The sequence below is a fragment of the Lates calcarifer genome, linkage group LG16_LG22, assembly GCF_001640805.2.
Source record: "Lates calcarifer isolate ASB-BC8 linkage group LG16_LG22, TLL_Latcal_v3, whole genome shotgun sequence".
NCBI lineage: Eukaryota > Metazoa > Chordata > Actinopteri > Centropomidae > Lates > Lates calcarifer.
The window spans coordinates 18,231,438-18,245,800 of NC_066848.1; the positions used below are offsets into that span (position 1 = coordinate 18,231,438).

The window sequence follows — 14,363 nt, forward strand, 5'->3', positions numbered from 1 at the left end:
CAGCAGTCGCTTCGTGATTGGTCCTTTAGAGCCCTGGTCCTTCTTTATTTCAGCCAACCGGATCTCTGTCCTGCCCAGGAAGTCTGGGGAGAGAGAGTAAAAGTGTGTGAAAAAAAGAGGCCATTTATCCCTTCTTAGGGAGCAGGTAATCTGGAGGAAGATCTTTAAAATCAGTGTTTAATCATCACTGACCGTCAGGTGAGAACTGGTCTCGTTCAAACACAGTGACACAGAGGACGTCCTGTTCCAGGTCCTTTATAAAAAACTGACAGTTGGAGTTCCACTTAGGATTTAACGTGTCCTACAGAGAGAAAACAGAGAGTAAACATCCCACTGAGAGGATCTGGTACACATTCTGAAGTCATTTACAAATTATAATAGACATATTTGTGTTTCTGCAAATATGAGAGTGAGTAAATACTCACAACTTATGCTGTACTACAATAAATAAATACTTAACAATAAATAAAATAACAATAGACTTGGTTAAAAAATAAAAACAATGATTCATCAATGTATATACAGTATTATAGTTTTAAGAGATTAGACCTGATGCAGGAGTATGTAACAATCACTTCATTGCAAATGACTTAATGACCAATTCTCCATGTGCAGTTAACATACCATATTATTCACAGCTTTAAACAATAAAATGTTGTAGTAGAAAGGCTGGCAAATGGCTTAATGTTAGTGGCAAGGTTTGATTGAGATGATTAAGCGGAAGCCCACTTGAGTGTTTAACACCACTTTTCCTCTCATTAGTTAGGATCACAGAGTGAGTGATGGAAGAGAAACCTTTAAGAAACCCTTGAAAATGTCTGTTAATCTTTAATCCATAATGTTCCAATGGAAAATAATGAGGTACCCATAGTCATACCTGTAATGTTTTTGTGATATGGCACTGGGAACCCATGGTCACCTCACAGTAAGGGTTACTTTTTCCTGGGAATACAAGACAAACAGGCATTTATCTAGGATGACTGATATACAGCAGTTACTCTAAAGACAGTAAACACATTCAACGATTTAAAGAGAACTTTAACTGAACAATATGTCTTGGCTGGTTGTGTATTGGTTAACTACCATTTTCTGTTATTTTATACTTCAGTTCCACTATAGTTCAAATATTGTACTTTTGATTCCATTATAGATGATTAATCAATTAATCAATTATTCAACTGACAGGAAAATAATCAGCAACTATTTAGACTTTTTATTCTGCTGTTTTTCTTCATATGTCATCACAAACTGAATATTAATATTATATTAATATATATATTTGTTTTTTGGGGTGGGGTGGGTGGTTTAGACTTTTGGTCATCTTTATGAATAATTGAAAAAATAATCAGTAGATTAATAAAGCCCTACTGTACTGTATTTATTTGATGAACTTAAGTCAATATTTCCTTTGAGAAGATAACACTTAACACTTAAGTGGTATTGAAATTCACAAGCTACCCAACAGTATACAATATAAATGAATTAAAATTCTGAAATGGGCTGCTCTGCAAATATTAGTAGTATATATTTTAATGCTAATACTGCAGTCTCAGATAATTTTTACGTTATGTCACACTATGATAACTATTGTTATTTAATATTCATGGTAAATAGTAAATGTTGCAGTTAGTATTCTTAGTGCTCAACATTATAATGAACAGACATCACTGGCTAAAGGCTGGGTGAGGGGTAAGATGCTAACAACGCTAATAAGCACTGTTTAGAGCGGGCAGGAAAAAGATGAATGCATTACATGTGCTTTTTAGTAAAATGACAGACTCTACACAGTTTAATGACTGAAACTCAAAGTGTCAACCTTCTCTGTTTTCCATATTTCAGTTAAAAGAAAGTGTACGTACCATGGGAGCGACAGGGTTTGAGCTCAATTCCCTCCACAATGTTGACCATCAGTCTACCAATACCTGTAGCCCTCTGAGAACGAACTGAGACAGAGAGAGACACACAGGGAAGTTAGATGCTGTTACTGAATGTATTTAAAGTTTTATCATGGAAAATCAGTTTGACTATTTTAATGTTTTTCCATTGGCTTTACCCAAAACATTCAGCATGGAGCAAAGAAAAGGAGAGATACCTAGATACGCCTTCTCTCTCTTCTTCTTCTCTGTCTCAATGAAGAGTTCTGAAGCTGCCTTAATTTTCTGGACCCACGGCCGTCCTGCATGAAGACACACACACAAAAATCACTTGCTTTTTTAACAAATAGGAATGACGACCGAAAGTATAAAAAAAAATAAGACTGTGTAGTAGAAAAAAAGGTGTCAGATTGGGATTTGGTGCTACATCAAGAAATGTGCAAAAAGTATCAATATGCGTCTATCTGCCTCCATTGATATGTGTATTACCTTTCATTGATGCTCTCAGCTCGGAGTGTGTAAACTCTGTCTATGTGAGAGATGTGGAACAGAGGCTCATCTCCTGACGGGTCTGTTGGCAGCTTCACTAACACTTCATTTAGGAAGATTGGCTGATGGAGACAAGAAAACTCAGTTATTAACTGTCGTTCAGAGATTACACCAAGATACCTGCAGGTTTCAGAAAGTCAGATTTACCACATGACAAAAACACAGTAAAGCCAAGAGTGTGTATGTGTGCTGTCTCACCGTCTTGTACATGCGGTACTGCAGGTGTGTTTTCGAGGAAAAGACTTTGTCTGAGCCAGAGGAGCCCAGAGGTTTGGTCACCTGTGAGAGGGATTAAGAGGAAGGTGGATTTAGAAATAATGAAGCAGGTTTCAGTGACACACACAGTCGCTGAGACCAGGAAGACTAACGTCAGGCTCACCTGTGTCAGCAGCAGGAAGTCATTGAACAGGAAGCCGTAGAGCTCTTTGCTGCTCTTGGCTTTAAACAGTTTCCCGCTGTGGAGGAACTTCCTGGGACCCAGGCAGTTGGTGACAGAGTTAAACACCAGTTGCTGAAGGACAGAGAGGGAAAGAAATTTATTTTTTTCCTATTGACAAATTCAGAATTTAGCCTACAAAATACAAACATAATCATAAATGCCCATTACAATTTAATAGAATCCAAAATTCAAATAATTGACTCTGTCTGATCTTGTTATTTTGTTGCTGTTGTTCTATTAAACTTGGTGTAAAGAGAATAAGAGCATGTATACTCACACCTACCATCTACAAATTTATATATTACTATATAAATAAAAATGTTAAATATTTTCATAATATTTTCAAAGCATGCAGTGTTCACACTTGTGCGTGAATGCATGTGCGTTGCAGTTACCTCAGACAGCCCCTCACACTGGAACATGAGCCTGAATCCACTCCAGACGATCTGAGTTTTCCTTCTCCCTGACGCCCTCGTTCACCTTAAACACACACAGGAACCATTAATACGCACAGTCAGCAACATCACACCTGCAGCAAACACTGTCACTGCTGCTGCTACTGAAGCTAGGATACTCTTGGGGACTAATTTGAGACTAAAGACCAGTTAATTGGGGACGGCTTGTCCAACTAGGGACAAAAGCTGATTTCTGGGTCAGTGGTTAAGGTTAATGTAAGGGTTAGGGTTAGACAGGTAGTTAGGGTAAGTCTCCAGGGAATGAATAGTAGTCTCTGTAATGTTCTATGTAAAAGTGACAAAGTGTGTGTGTGCTCACCTGTGAGCACAGCTCCTCTGCTTTCTCCAGAGCAGCTTTCAGGTGGCTGTGGTCTGGATGTGACTCTGGAGTATTTTCTAAGGTCTGCAATTAAAGAAACAACGACTGAAAAATGAGAACGTTTGCCTAAAAGTAAACCGGTAATTTGAAGACTAAAGTCACTGAAAGTGTACATACAGCACACTGTAAGTGAGGTGAGTGGGTGGGTGTGTGTGTGGTGTGTGTGTGTGTGTGTTGTGCGTGTGCATGTGTGTGTGTGTGTGAAACATACATTCTTGATGATGAGCGGATAGCGTGTGACTCTCTGCATGGGTTTGAGCAGGAAACTGGACAGAGGCATTCCCTTACACCTGGGATCCATGGCTAACCTCTGACAGAGAGACAGTGAGAGAGAGAAAATCTGTCAAATCAGCACATCTACTACTAGAGTGGACTCTCAGTTTTGTATTATGATAAAGGGGAGATCTACAAAATATTGGATCGGGTTGATCCTAACCCTGATGCTTTGTTTTTGCAAGCTTTTGTAAAGACTATCATCTAAAACCATTGACATTTGACAGTGTTACTGCTGCCATAATGGTTAATACTGAATATTTAATTATTAGATCTGGTTCCTTTGTAAAATCAGATTATAATACAACAGTAATGATAATTATTGTTACAGATTAATCACAATTCCTGGGGAATTTTCAGTCAATTTGTCTATAAATCAAAAGCTAACCTCTTATTACTGACTTACATCACTTACTTTTTTCCTGTGAATTACTCAGACTAAAATGCTACAGTTAGAGTGTGTGCTTTCAGGGTGTGTTTTGTACCTTGAGAAAATCTTTGATCTCAGGGTTGTCGTCAGTTTTCTGCTGAATCAGCGTGGCTCCGTTCAGCTGACACGAACAGAATCTGAACACGCAAAATGATCAAAGAACCACGAGAGATATTAGTGACATTTACATCAAATTCAAGAGTGTTTAAAGGACAGAATCGGGTTCAGTTCCCAGACCGATTAAAGTCAAGATGAGACATTATGTCAGATGAGAGACAGAACCTGATGTAGGGCTGCATGTGAGGCAGCTGGTTGGTCAGGATGTCACCAATCATCTTCACCAGGCATCCGATCTCCTGACATTTTCTTCCTCACTCTCAGAGCCCTGCCAGGGAAAACGGGGATGATGAGAGGTTTGGTCTTCTGCATCATTAGAGCTAAAAGCTTCTGCAGTGTAAATTCTGTGCATCAGTACATTTAACTGTATGTGCTCTTCAAACAAATACATCAAGAGGAAAAACCTAATCTACTTACATGTTGATATATAATACAATTTAACCCCAAGGAATTTCATTTTGGATTTTAGAAATGATTCCATGGTGTTCAGAGGTACCACATATATGTCAGGCCCAAACCTCACTGACTTTTATGTAAATTAAAAAACAAACAAACAAAAAAAAAAAAACTCAGCACACTGTTCTGCTTCAGGTTGGGCAGTGAAAACAGAAAATAGGACATGGATGAACTTTCCTGTTACATGCATCATTCAAAGCAGCCAAACTTTACAATGCAAAGTTGCCTCCAGGTTGATGTTATCTTTAAAATTCAAATGAAAACCACTGTTGGATGCAAATATCTGCACAAAATGTAAAACTACAATCTGCTGTTTGCCTGTGTGCGTGAGAGTGCGATGCTCTGTGTATGTATTTGACGCATTTGCTTTTACTTGAGCAGTTTGATGTTGCACATGATGAGCTCCTTCCAGTTGACGAAGATCATAGCCACTTCCTTCTCCGTCAGCAGCTCACACTCCAACAAAGGTTTGTGGAATATCTAAACACACACACACACACACACACACATGCACACACGCACACACAGAGAAGAGTACATTTTTCCATTTGTGTTCATTTAAAAATGAGTAACAAACTCATTTGTTTACTTGTTTACAAACTTGTTTACTTCTCATAACAAAAAAAGATTTGTTGTTCAAGGGTTGTATCTGAGGGCAGATGTAATTTCTCCCATTAGCTAGTGAGTGCTTCCAGCAGTATATATTATTGTAAAAATCCTTTGGCTCAATACAATGTGTTGTGTTTCATTTATAGTTAAACAAAAATACTGTGGTTATTGTTACTGTTTTTAACCAGTGCACTGTTATTTACACTGTTACCTGCAGCAGTTTTCTGAAAAATTATGCAAAATTTCTGATGCAAACTATGGAAGTGAAAACGTCAGCTTTCACTGGAGGGATGAATATTTAAGTTGGAGGGCCTAATTTGGCTTGAGGCTGCTGTTTGCCTGCCACTGACATATAGCATACACCATAATAAATAAGCAACATGTACAATGTACATTTATATGAAAGATGTCACTGACTTCTCAGATTGAGAAGCAGGTAACAGTTTGTATGATTATTATTACTGTCAGATTATTTAAAACTGCTCACACAAAGCTTGAGTTTCCAAACCCAATGGTTTATGTTATGTTTGTGGCCACAAATAAAATAGCTTTTTTCAGAAATCACAGTTGTGTTAGTGGTAACATTTTTAAAGTGTAAAAACATTTAATAAATGATCTACTGCACAATATAATGTAGATGTGTTCTGCGACAGTATAAAGGCATTTTAAGATTTGTCATAAATAACTGTGTTTTACTAAATTGTCATCATCTTATATTCTTAACATGCAGATTTAAATTGTTACTGCTATAGTAATACTCATTTTTGTTTGTGTAACTGAATTAAGCCTATATTGGTTTATAAAGTCATTTATAATACTAGACTAATTCAAATCAAATAAAGCTGTCTCATTTCAGTTTTTTGCCTTTATCCTAAAATCAAAAGTTTTCCTTGTTTCCTGTTCAGTTTAAGTCTCGGCATGGGTGAAAAACTTTGAAAATCCTTTGACAGGATTTCTAATCTAATTCAAGTCTTGATGATGCGTGGCAGAGGAATCATCATACTCTACAGTCACAATGTGAAATGAAGAATTGGCAACAAACAAATATTCAAAGTGAATTAAATGTCTTTGCAGAACACCTAACTGCTAAATATTTTGTGTGTTATATAATGTTTAACCCATGTTATCAACAGTGCGGTGTTTAAGCACAGGTGATGTGTTTTTCTCAGCGCATCTGTAATTTCTACCTCCGTGACGAGCTGCAGATCGTTGACGTAGTTCTCCTCGGTGACGATCAGCTCATGGATGTATCCCTGCCTCTTCCTCTCCATGGGACTCAGCATATCCAGCAGGTGGAGGTCAGCACACCCTGAAAACACAAACACAATCACACATACAGTCACACACAGCTGTCAGTCAAACATCCTCAAGCATGGAAAAAGTGAAGAAAGACTAAAAAACATGATCCTATTAGACCTGTATTAATACATTACCAGCAACATACTTACCTGAGATAAACAAACAGGCAGTGGGGAAAACAGTGGTACACTCTGGAGTTTTTGAGTGGACAGTGTGTAATCTCTTTAATGTATTTCTCACTCAGATCAGTGACAAAGCTCTGCTGGCAGTTATATTATCAGAGGCTTGAAAAACTTTTATTTTGCTAGTTGTTCTGGCTTTCAAAGAAATGTTGTGTTCAAGGACAATTTACCTATGCTGACATTAAAGCTTCATCAGACCATTTTTTCAGGCCACTAGGGGGCAGAGCAACCGCATAACAAACGAACAATCACATGGCATGTTACATGCTATTATTGCCCTACAAAATGACCCGTCCATATATCCATACAGCCTTTTTAGCTGAAAACAGCTGCAGAGTCTGTGATAATTTTCTCTGGTGTTCTATCAGTGCAGGCCACTTTCAGATCAGATTAATTAATTTTAATTGGTAATATAAAATATTGATTACTGCAGCTTTAAGTAGTATGAAAATAAGAAAAAAGAAATGAGAAATTTCAGGGTATTTTTTAAATATTTCTTTAGAGAATTGTTTTAACAAGCATAAAAGCAAAAACGTTTTATCACAAAATGCCACTCTAACAGTAAGCTTCCTTATGTTAAAGGCAGATACTATGTGTGTGTGTGTGTGTTTGCACACTTGTTGACGGGACATAAATCTGTTTACACAGTCACACTGTGGGGAGGTGTGTGAAAGTGAAGACTTGGTCTAGGTTGCGGTAAGGACAGGTTAAGGTTAAGGCTAAGATTAGGGTTTGGTTAGGTCTCCGGAAAATGAATGTATGTCAGTGCAATGTCCTCTGAAGTAATGGAAACATGGTGTGTGTGTGTGTGTGTGTGTTCGTGAGGGAGAGTAACGAGGCCAGTCGACTGCAGTCTGTCTCAGAGCGTTTAATCATCAGGACCAGTCAGATTCACCGCTTCATCAAAATCTCCACCAATAAAATTTCAGGACATTGTTACTTATCAACGCCTACACTAACATTCTGTACATTTCATTCATTCATTCAGGTATCCTTTTTATTCCTTTGTGTATCCATCTGACCATTCATGTCCATAAAATTGCTCACTCATGCTTATTTTCACTCACTCATTCACTCACACACACTTGTTCATTCATGCACGCACTGACACCAAGTGCAGTCTGGTTACATTTGGCTTGGCTGTTAATCCATTCGCCCATTCATCAGAGCTGCTATTTATATCCATATGAAGTATTAACCATTACCATTCATCAGATTAAGCATAGACCATACAGAGCTTTTATTTTTTCCTCAACAAACCAGACTAGACCAGAGCCATGCTTCAGAGAAAGAAGAGAGTTGAGCAAAGTGTGTGTGTTTTGTTAAAAATGGTAAAAAAAACAAAAAAACAGAAAACAAAAAACAAAAAAAGGAACAGAAATGTTAAAACTTTCTAGACATAAAGTATGTGCTCCTTCCACCTGAACCATTTTAAGTCCCCAAATGATTTACACTTAATGCTAATAGGGACAAAAATGGCTGCAGATGGAAGTGTTAGCATGTAGTAACAGGCAGAGATACATGATCAGCATGGCTCTGGTTTAGGTGGGTCTTTGTTCTAATCTAAAATACTCACTCTGACGGTGAGGAGTCTCGACCATCACTTATCAAACTGATCTGTTTAAAAAAAAAAAAAAAAAAGAAAAAAAGAAAAAGAAAAAAACTGCTCCCAAAACTAACGACCCAGTCTGGGCCTCCAGCCTCAGTTTGTCTAACAACAGATGGTCTTTGACTCATCAACCAAGCAGAGAGCTTCACCTCCAATACTGACACACCAAGGAGCCAATGGGATCCAAGCAAGTTAATAACAATAATCATAATAACAATAACTCTATTGCTTGTTGTATAAAAAGTTGCGTAGTTCAATAATCGTTTCATTCATTGTTTGTGTTTCTGAAGGTAAGCATTAAAATCACAATACTGTCATCTGGATAAACAAAAACAACACAAAACAATACAAATCTGATATGGCAACCACTATAATACTAGTCTGTTGCTATGGGAACAAAGAGAAGGGTGGCTCTGTTGCTGTGGGAAATGGCAAAGATACACCAGGGGGTGTATGTCACCATGGCAACCGGTAATACACAGTATATATACTGCTTGAAAGTGAGGCTGTGCTGTCTGTTTCTGTCTGTATGTGTCAGTCTGTCTGTCCCTCAACACTAACTTGGTAAATCCTAACAAAACATGATAAATGATGTTTTCAGGACTTGGTACAGCTCTGTAAAGATGTGCTTCTTCTGTTTGGCTGCTTATTAACGGGGTACAAACTGCAAAGTGTTCAATATGAGGCGCAGAAAAATTGAGGCTGCAGATTTGTGAACTGAAAATAACGATTTTGGAAAACAGCTACAGTCAGTGATGTCTTTACTCATCTCCTAATACATGCATGTGTCTGTACAGTATTCAGTCCTGGGCATTTTCAATCCTGTGCCTCAGTGTAATGTTAAATATTTCACATGTTTCTGTTTCCTCCTTAATATTTCTTAGGGGTGTAATGATTTTGATATGTTTGGATACAGTAGGTTTGCAGTGCAGGGGAAGCCAAAAGCCAACTTAAAATCAGCTTTTTTGTGCATGAAGTATGGTGACAATGACCTAAAACACTTTCAAATGTGCATCACAGTGTGGAAAATTCAAGGAGGTAAAGCTCAAAATGACTTAAAAGTATCACGAGTTTGTGAAATTGAGCCACAACTAAAATCAGCTGAGCTATTTAAAAGAAATAGTCTGATGTTTAGGGAAATAAGATTATTTGCTTTTTTATTGCGGTTAAATATGAAGTTGGAGCCAGAAGTTGACTACCGTAGCTTAGCATAACGAATAAAAGCAGGGGGAAACAGCTGACCATTTTGTTTTTTGTTTAATCTCTGCACAAACAGAGATGTAACAAAGACAGGCTGTTTTCACGGTTTTACATGTTCACAATTCCAACTAATCACCTCCTGGCTCTAGCTTAATATTTATCTCACAGCAAGAGAGAAAATAAGCGAATCTCCCAAAACTATTTGTTTAACTGGAATGATCTAGATGAACAAGTTTTTTTTTCTTTCCACCCCAACATGTATAGTACCAAATCTGTCTGTCATGTCAGTGTCTAGCGCTCAAAGGTGTGACAGCGTCTCATCATCATAGCAACAGACAAAACAATAAACATGTAAACAAACAAACAAAAAAAGAACAACAACAGAACATAAAATGGTTCATTTAAAGTTAATACATATTCAGAATGTTAAACTACTACGGATAAAAACATTATCACTGTGTCTGTCATGTGTGTATGTGTGTGTGAAATCTGTTTAAGGTCATGTGCATACTCCAAACTCTGTACCATGTTTTATTTCATGTGTGCGTGTCATTTGGTTAGCTCGTATGCTAAGCAGTTACAGCATGGCTTTCCATTTTAGCCCTGAGCTATGGGCTGAGTCCCATTCCAGGCTGCTCGCTCCCTTCTATGTCTCCTTGCCTCCTTCCCTAACAGAGAAAGGCAGGAGGAGAAACTAACAAACTAACTAACTAAAACCATAGAGGGGAGTGGCAGTGTGGTTTGAAACTTAGTCTTTAACTGCTGTGGGACGCATCTCAATCCTGCATCATTTCCTCTCCTCTCATTTCCTTCATCTCCTTTTGAGTAAGGGGGAAAAAAGAAGAAGGGAAGAGGAGGCCAGGGAGCAGGAGGGAGGAGGAGAGTCTTTGGCATTGTGGAGAGAAGAGGTGAGGAGAGGTGGAGAGAGGAGAGTAAAAGACTTTCACATTGAGACTTGTCCTCCAGCAGATAGTGGGTCTTTCTGTGAAGCTGTGGGAGGGGAGGGGTTAGTGAGGGGTCAGGTGGGGTGGAGCCAGCACTCATGACTGACAGGTGAATGAAGCTGCTTGAACTAATGGGAGCGAGGTTAAAAAAAAAAAAAAAAAAAAAAAACAGAAAGGGGAGGGAAAGGAGAGGGAGGGGGGGATGAGCTGAGCTACTGATTCTAATGACAGATTCTCCCATAAAGCCACAAAATGACCCACTATCCACTTTACCACGCTAAGATAGAGCTGTGTGTGCATATATGTTAAGTGTGCGTGTGTGCGTGTGCGTGTGTGTTTGTGTGTGAGTGTGTTGTGTGTATACAGTCACTGTGATCCAGTCAAAACATGTTCATCAGTCCAATCTGGGAGGAAGGAGCTCAATAGTCTCGTCTCCTCTTTCGCTCTCCTTTAATCTGCTCTCCTTTCTTCCTTCCCTCCTTATCTAAACACCTTCCGACTGAAAGAGAAAGGGAGCAAGAAAAGAGGGAGGAGAAGGAGAAGAGAAGAGGAAAGTTCAAGAGGAGTCCTGACTACTGATCTCCCTCCTGTTGAACAGTGCTGTTTGGAGCCAGAGCCTTAGATAAACAGAGTTTGGCCAAGTCCAGTCAGAGCCATGCATAGACAGAGTTCTCGCCACCACTGGGCGTTTTTTAACGTTACAGTCTGTCTGTCTGTCTGTCTCTCTCTGTCTCTCTCTGTCTCTCTCTCTGGCTTCTATTGGTGGAGAGTCGCCATTTCCGGGTCATGTGACCTCTTGGTGCTGTCCCATTGGTTGAGTGGCCTAGTGGGCGTGGCCTAGTGGGTCTCTTTGAGGGCTTTGAGGAGAGGGGGGTTCTGGGTAATGATATGATCCTAGAGAGAGGACGACAACAACAACATCAACAAAAACAACTAAACAAAACAACAACAACAACAACAACAACAACCAATCGGGTGCTAGGTGGGTGGAGCGTGCAGCAAGACAGAGAGTGTGGAGGTGTGGTCTAACCTAGCATAGAAATAGAGGATGTAGAGCAGGCAACAAATTAGCAGGCAGTGACAGAGCCTTTATTTGTAAAGGTGGTTTGTGCTTAATAATTGTGGTTTCCAAAGTTTGCAGCAGGCGGGCTGTATATGCAGTGATTGTTAAGACACAATGAAGTTAAGTCAGAATGCAGCTCTTAATTGAAAATTGTTAAATGTAGCTGCCATTCCTTTCTTGTAATATTTGAAACTGAACCACCAACAAAAAAAAGTGATGAAAAATTGCCAAATTTAGTCCTTTTTGTTCACCAAATGAAGACCAAAGTTGTTTGAAAAGAGGCTACAGTGAACAGACTGTGCATTCAGTAAGACTAACTCTGTTGTTGCTTCTGCATCATATAGGTATCTGCTGTTAGACTACAGCCCTTTGACATGATCTATAAGTGTTACACATTAACTGTGCAGGAATAATACCACTAGAACCACTCTATTCATTTTATGGAAATAGAAAAATCTAATTGAAAATCTAATTGGTCAGAAAGTTAATCTGTAATAATAAGGGCTGAATTTATTGTGCTGGAACACATTATGGCTCAGCAGTGCTAAAAATACTCACAAATCTGTTGGTCAGCTTTAACTATTCAGCACAGTGACATCAATTACTGCTGGTGTCTCTGCTCTAGAAACTCTAAGTCTATGGTGGATCATGCTGAAGGAACACATGCAGGAAGAGAGGAAACACTTTTACACTAATGCGCGCATATATACACACACATGCATGCACATACACACCATACAAACACACACAAACACCACCCAGAGGTGGTGCATGACCGGGAGGTTTTCAAAGAGGCCCAAAGGAGTGTCGAGGTGAAAGGTCAAAGGTCAAACCAACTCAGGGTCAAAGACTGAGAGAGGGACAGCATCTCCACACCTGGCTCTGGGGTGTGTGTGTTTGTGTGTGTGTACGTGAGGGAGAGAGAGTGTGTTTCAGTGTGTTAATGTGACTGTGTGAGTGTTATGATGAGAGTATATTCATTTTAGTATATTGTGTATGTATTTTGTGATTCACTTGAGATTGTGTGTGTGTGTGTGTGTGTGTGTTTGTGTGCACTCACACTGCGTGCTCGGGTCAGTATCCGTGGTGAGTTTGACGTAGTTGCTGGGAAACAGACCCTCCCTCCCGTTGAGCTCCCCTTTCCACCAATCACAGTCGTCCTTGTTGAGCACTGTGATCACCTGACCTTTTTGGAAGGCCAACTCGTCATCGTTCTGGGCCACATAGTCGTACATGCCGATCACCTGACACAAAGCTTCAGGACCAGGGACACACATGATGGAAAAGGTGTTAATATTTCTAGCTTTAAGGTCACATGTGGCGGTGACAATGCCATCTTCTATTATCGACTTACAAAAACAACTTTAATAAACAGTTTCAACTTTTTGATTCTTTTCTTTCATAGTGTCAAGGTGACTCATTAACCTACACCCTGAGACATTTATGTTGGATTTACAGAAGAGCACAGACATATTTATGCTCCTATGAACCTATAAAGGTTTTTCAAATCTCAATCTAATGTCAAAATTGATTGCCAGTGGCAAAAGTAACATTATAAAGTATGTCAACTTTCACCGTGATGGCATCTCATGTACCAATTTAGTCTTTTAAGTTTTATCAAAGTTTAAGCTTACAAAAAGAAAACCAATTGTTCATTTTATTATAAATGGTGCGTGGACCTGCGTGACTGAAACTACAAGAGAAAACAAGTGGCAGCAGATTAATTAACTTAGATGTAACTGCATTTTGTGTGAGTAACCAAATAAGTGTGAAGGAACTGTGTGTGTATTTCTGTTATCTGTGTGTACCTGTGCTGGCAGGAGCCAGTTTCGGAGGCGTGGGTTCTGTGGGCGTTGTCTTACTGGTGCTGGGACTGAGCAGCTTCACGTAGTTGGCCGGAAACCAACCTATCTGACGCTTTTTCCCCCGGGCCTGAACCAGCCAGAACACAGAATGTTATTTGTCATGAATCACAACAAGCATCTGCATGGCCTTATGCAATAACCCTGACAATGAAAAACAGCCTCATAGTTCATTTACAATATATTTATATATATCTACAAGTAAATATAAAAAAGGTTAATGCATGCTGCAAGTAATTCAAGTCACAGTCAACATGACTGTGATTTCTTTTCATCTAGTAGAGTTTGTGCTTGTGTACCTGGAGCTCACCCTCCCACCAGCCCCCTGGGTTCTTTTTCCTGATGAGGATGAGCTGCCCAGGGGCTAACGTCAGCTGCTCTGCTCCTGTTGCACTGTAGGGAGCGATCACCTGAGCGATCTCTGAAGGAGTGAAGGACAGGAAGAAGAAGATGATGTGGTTAGTTCTGCTCCTGTAGTGGCTGAAAGTGGGGGTCTGATGTGTATTTAAGTTTGAGTTGAAAAACAAGTCAAGTTGGCAACTCAGCAAGCTTAGCTTCCAGTTGCTTTAGTTTTGACCAAAAAAGTGTGAACTAAATGTGGATTTCAGGTTTTATTAACTGGA

At 39.3% G+C, this 14,363-nt stretch overlaps 1 protein-coding gene across 1 annotated transcript in view; it reads right to left on the bottom strand.

The window, feature by feature from the left end:
- Positions 1-14,363, bottom strand: part of itsn1 (intersectin 1 (SH3 domain protein)) — a 43,858-nt gene that overhangs the window by 3,795 nt on the left and 25,700 nt on the right. The window contains 20 exon segments of the mRNA XM_018660847.2: positions 1-83; positions 193-301; positions 878-942; positions 1,860-1,943; positions 2,093-2,176; positions 2,365-2,485; positions 2,622-2,702; positions 2,803-2,934; positions 3,258-3,278; positions 3,280-3,342; positions 3,637-3,720; positions 3,908-4,006; positions 4,455-4,536; positions 4,682-4,740; positions 4,742-4,784; positions 5,346-5,452; positions 6,769-6,890; positions 12,939-13,133; positions 13,687-13,810; positions 14,040-14,161. Of these exon segments, the coding sequence (XP_018516363.1) occupies positions 1-83; positions 193-301; positions 878-942; positions 1,860-1,943; positions 2,093-2,176; positions 2,365-2,485; positions 2,622-2,702; positions 2,803-2,934; positions 3,258-3,278; positions 3,280-3,342; positions 3,637-3,720; positions 3,908-4,006; positions 4,455-4,536; positions 4,682-4,740; positions 4,742-4,784; positions 5,346-5,452; positions 6,769-6,890; positions 12,939-13,133; positions 13,687-13,810; positions 14,040-14,161 (1,880 nt within the window).